The sequence below is a fragment of the Echinops telfairi genome, unplaced genomic scaffold, assembly GCF_000313985.2.
Source record: "Echinops telfairi isolate 266 unplaced genomic scaffold, ASM31398v2 ScPeMD7_3;HRSCAF=10, whole genome shotgun sequence".
Taxonomy (NCBI): domain Eukaryota; kingdom Metazoa; phylum Chordata; class Mammalia; order Afrosoricida; family Tenrecidae; genus Echinops; species Echinops telfairi.
This window is the reverse complement of record NW_022103899.1, coordinates 27262734-27266536: the sequence shown is the minus strand read 5'-3', so window position 1 is coordinate 27266536 and position 3803 is coordinate 27262734. Positions and strand designations below refer to the sequence as shown.

The following is a 3803-nucleotide window of genomic DNA, read 5'->3' as shown; positions in this document are numbered from 1 at the left end:
TCTCCTTTGAAGTATTTACAGGGCAAGAAAGCTCACTGAAAAGATTTCAAATTCATTTTCTCTTAGGTGTATGTGTGCTGCCCCTCCCCTCCCCACTCAGGTTCTCAAATAGCTTGGGGATCACTTCAGAAGAGTTGGACCACCTTCTCAGAAGCTTTGCCAGAATTCAGCTGCCTACTGGGCAGGGATGAGCGTAAGCGCAGTGGGCTGCACATCTCAACAGCACTGGCACGGCAACACGTGGCCTCTGTGGGAGGCACTTGGCAAGGGTGGGGGAGAGGAGGAGAGGAAGGGGTGAAGATCACGAGATCCGGGCTCTCTGACCCTCTCCTTTTTCAAAAGAAGGTCGTATGGTGTTTAGGAGACCTCTGCCAATATTTAAGTGTTGGCAAGTAGTTTTTTAAATGGTGTGAGTCAGCTTTGGAGGGGCCTTGGAGAGTTACCGATGGGATTCTGACTCAGGGTGCCCCTATGTGCATCAGGGCTCTACAGGGGTTTTGATGGCTGATTCTTCAGAAGTAGATTGGCAGGCCTTGGTTTCAAACCACCTCTGTGTTAAATGTTTGCACCACTCAGGGACTCCCAACACTGGGGTTGGCGGGGTGGGGAGACAACTAAAATATGTCTGAGTCAACCAGAGAGATGTTATCAGCAAATAAGCCATCATTCACACACATCACTAATTCCAAGGAATGGTCAAATGAAACCACATTTTACCTTATTAAGGTGTATTTTTAAAATTAATATATTTTAAAAAACAATTTACTTAAAAAACAAAAAACTTTTTTAAAAAATAGCTCATTCCTAATATGTTCAGTGAACAGAACATAAAACTTCAAGACAGGAAGCCAGCATTACTGGCACACAGCAATGCACACACACTGCTCCTATAATTTAATACTATTAGGAGATTGAGAGGAAAAGGTGCTGAAAACATAGTTTGGGGAGAGAGTAGAAAGCCCTTATGAAATAATTTAAATTCTAAGCTTTGGCCCCTGAATTAATATCTTGTGATTTACATTATTTTGGAAGAAACAAAAAACCTGCTCAGGCCATGTGGAGCGCAGCTTTCCAGCACAGACTGCAAACACACAAAATTTGACGCTAATGCCCTCTGAAGTGATATTAATGTGCCAAGAAGGACCTTCCTTAGGTCTTGTGAAGCTTCAGTCTACACAGAGTCTTCCCCAAATACGGGGGCCTCTTTCCCGCTGCCCACAGGACACTGGCAAGAAGAAGGAGGCAGCTTCCGAGGTGCCTGTCCCACTCACCAGCTGGGCGTGCCGGCTGGCTGTGGCAGCGCCTGCCGCTCAGCCTCAGCGCCTGGTTGCTTGTTTGTTATTAATGAAGCCAGGTAGCAAACATGTCCCTCCATGGCTGTTGAGAGGTGTCACTCTCCTTCCCCTGGATACTAACCCCAAGCAGGTGAGATGCAAGTTCAAGAATTCCTTCGGGGGAAATGGCTTTCACCATACTGGCTCTCCTGGTGTCTTAGAGATGTTGCATGCTTCCATGAACACCATGGTCAAGGTTAAAGGATTGGTTCTTAAGTTCTTGTTTTTGCTTTTTAAAAAAATGCTTTGAGAGAATGAATTTAGGTGGTTCTCAGTTGCAAGTAGATAACAAATATATAAACAGTCTGACATTTAAAATAAACCATTTCTATGCTTGTTTTCTTTAAAACAGTTTATTTTTCACATCTGCTATAAGTTTAGTTTTCTCACTAATTAAAAGTGCATCTGAAATGATGATGATGGCTATTCTAATGGCTATAAATGTCTAGTACTGGCTGCTATTAGTGCAAAAGCGGAGGTCAGGACTTGACTTTGCAAAAAGAACATTTAAAGAAAAAACGAAAGAAGGGGGAAAAAACACTACTACACTGGACTCCCATTTACTTCCTTACATTTAAAGGGGGGGAAAGTGCAAAATAACAGTGATACGTTCAATTAAGCATAGTGCTGGGCAAAATTAAAGTAGCTTACAAAAAATAATTATACACCTACTCTTCACTTATCAGAATGGCTAGATTCTAAAGACTACATCATTATGCAAAAATAGAGGATGATTGCATTGTATCACTAAATGGAGGATCACGACATCACTGCCAAACCACAGAGAACCATGGTCCAGCCAAGTTGATACACGATCTTAGCGATCACAGCCAGGGTCACTCTCACCCCCCACCTCAGCATTTGTGACTGCAAAAAATGCACAAAACAGATCGTAGAGCTCTTCCTACTGTGATGAATGCAAAATTTCAGATAACGAGGTAGTCGATAAGTGAGGAGTAGGTGTAGTGTTATAAGTGGAAAGGGAGAACCGTTTACAGGGATCTACATACGACCTCCTCCCTGGGAAACGGACAACAGGAAAGTGGGTGAAGGGAGACGTTGGATAGTGTAAGATATTGCAAAATAATAATTTATAAATTATCAAGGGTTCATGAGGGAGTGGGGAGTGGGGAGGGAGGGGAAAAATGAGGAACTGATGCCAGGGGCTTAAGTGGAGAGCAAATGTTTTGAGAATGATGCACCGAATATATAAATGTGCTTGACGCAATCGATGTATGTATGGATTGTGATAAGAGTTGAATGATCCCCCAATAAAATGATTAAAATTTTAAAAAATATATCAATACTAATATCAATGAAGAGGAAAGTAGAGTTTTTTTCTCAGTGTGAAAGTAGGTTGTGGCATCTGTTTCCCCATGTTTTTCTTGTCATCCTTACTGCTGACTTCCTTGTTCACTTCCGTCAGGATGGTGAGAATATCGTCACTGAAAAACAGAGCATAACATGGTGATGAAGGAGTGGGGGGAAAACAAAGCAAAACAAAATCCAGTGAACTGTTTGTTTCCTTATGCCACTTATAGTCTTTCCCCTAAGGCATCAAGCATTTGCAATAATAACAGGCTAACCTAAAACCAGGGCCTTTAGTGAGTGGAGATGGTTAGCACTCCAGCTGCTGTGCAAAAGCCAGCCATTCAAATGTACTCAGTGTTGCCCTGGAAGAAAGAAAATCCTGGTGCTCAGCTTCCATGAAGATTGCGGCCAAGAAAACCCTGTGGAGCTCAGCTCTGCTGTCTACACGGGGAGTTGCCATGAGGTGAATCAACAGCCATTGGTTAGCTGTTGGAAATTTCAGCCAACCCCAGCTTTCCAAGAAAAGGCAGTCTCAGAGCTTCACAACTTATCTTTGATTTGTTGTGGATTCCTGCTCGTTCTCAAAAACCTCCATGTCAGCATTAGATTTGGTTTATTTCCCCTCCCCCCTGACTTCTGTGTTATCTCACTTGCTCCATATACTATGTCACTTAGCCCACAGCCCCCTGAAGGCCCCCAGCACTGTTTCATAAACCATTGCTTTGGGGAATTCATCTATGATACAACTAAAATTTTTTTTGTTGGGTTTTGGGGTCCTGATTCTAACCGACAGCAGTGATCCTATGTGAGAGAACACACGTTAGGGTTTCCTATGATGTAATCTTTACTGGTAGAGATCACCAAGACTTTTCTCCCGTGGAGCTGGGCAAATGAAAATTGAATGTCCCCTGCAACCAGGCTTACCCGTTCTGCAGCAGCCTTTCTATCAGCTTGGATGTTTTGGGGGGTTTTCCCTTCCACCTACCTCTGTAGCTAGCCCTTAGAATCTTACAGGCTTCATCATCTCACAATAGGAAGACATCATCTAATCCAGTGGTTCTCAACCCATGAGTCGTGACCCCTTTGGGGGTTGAACGACCCTTTCACAGGGGTTACCTGATTCATAACAGCAGCAAAATGACAGTTATAAAGTAGCAA

General features: G+C 43.2%; 1 protein-coding gene across 2 annotated transcripts in view; it reads right to left on the bottom strand.

Annotated features, from left to right (window-relative positions):
• Positions 1-2576: 2576 nt before the first annotated feature.
• The window catches only part of CASP8 (caspase 8), a 40894-nt gene continuing 39667 nt past the window's right edge, over positions 2577-3803 (bottom strand). For both annotated transcript variants that reach the window (XM_004701746.2, XM_045297091.1), the window contains exon 9: positions 2577-2779. In XM_004701746.2, coding sequence (XP_004701803.1) covers positions 2647-2779 — 133 coding nt within the window. In that variant the 3' untranslated portion in view covers positions 2577-2646. The remainder of the gene's footprint in view (positions 2780-3803) is intronic.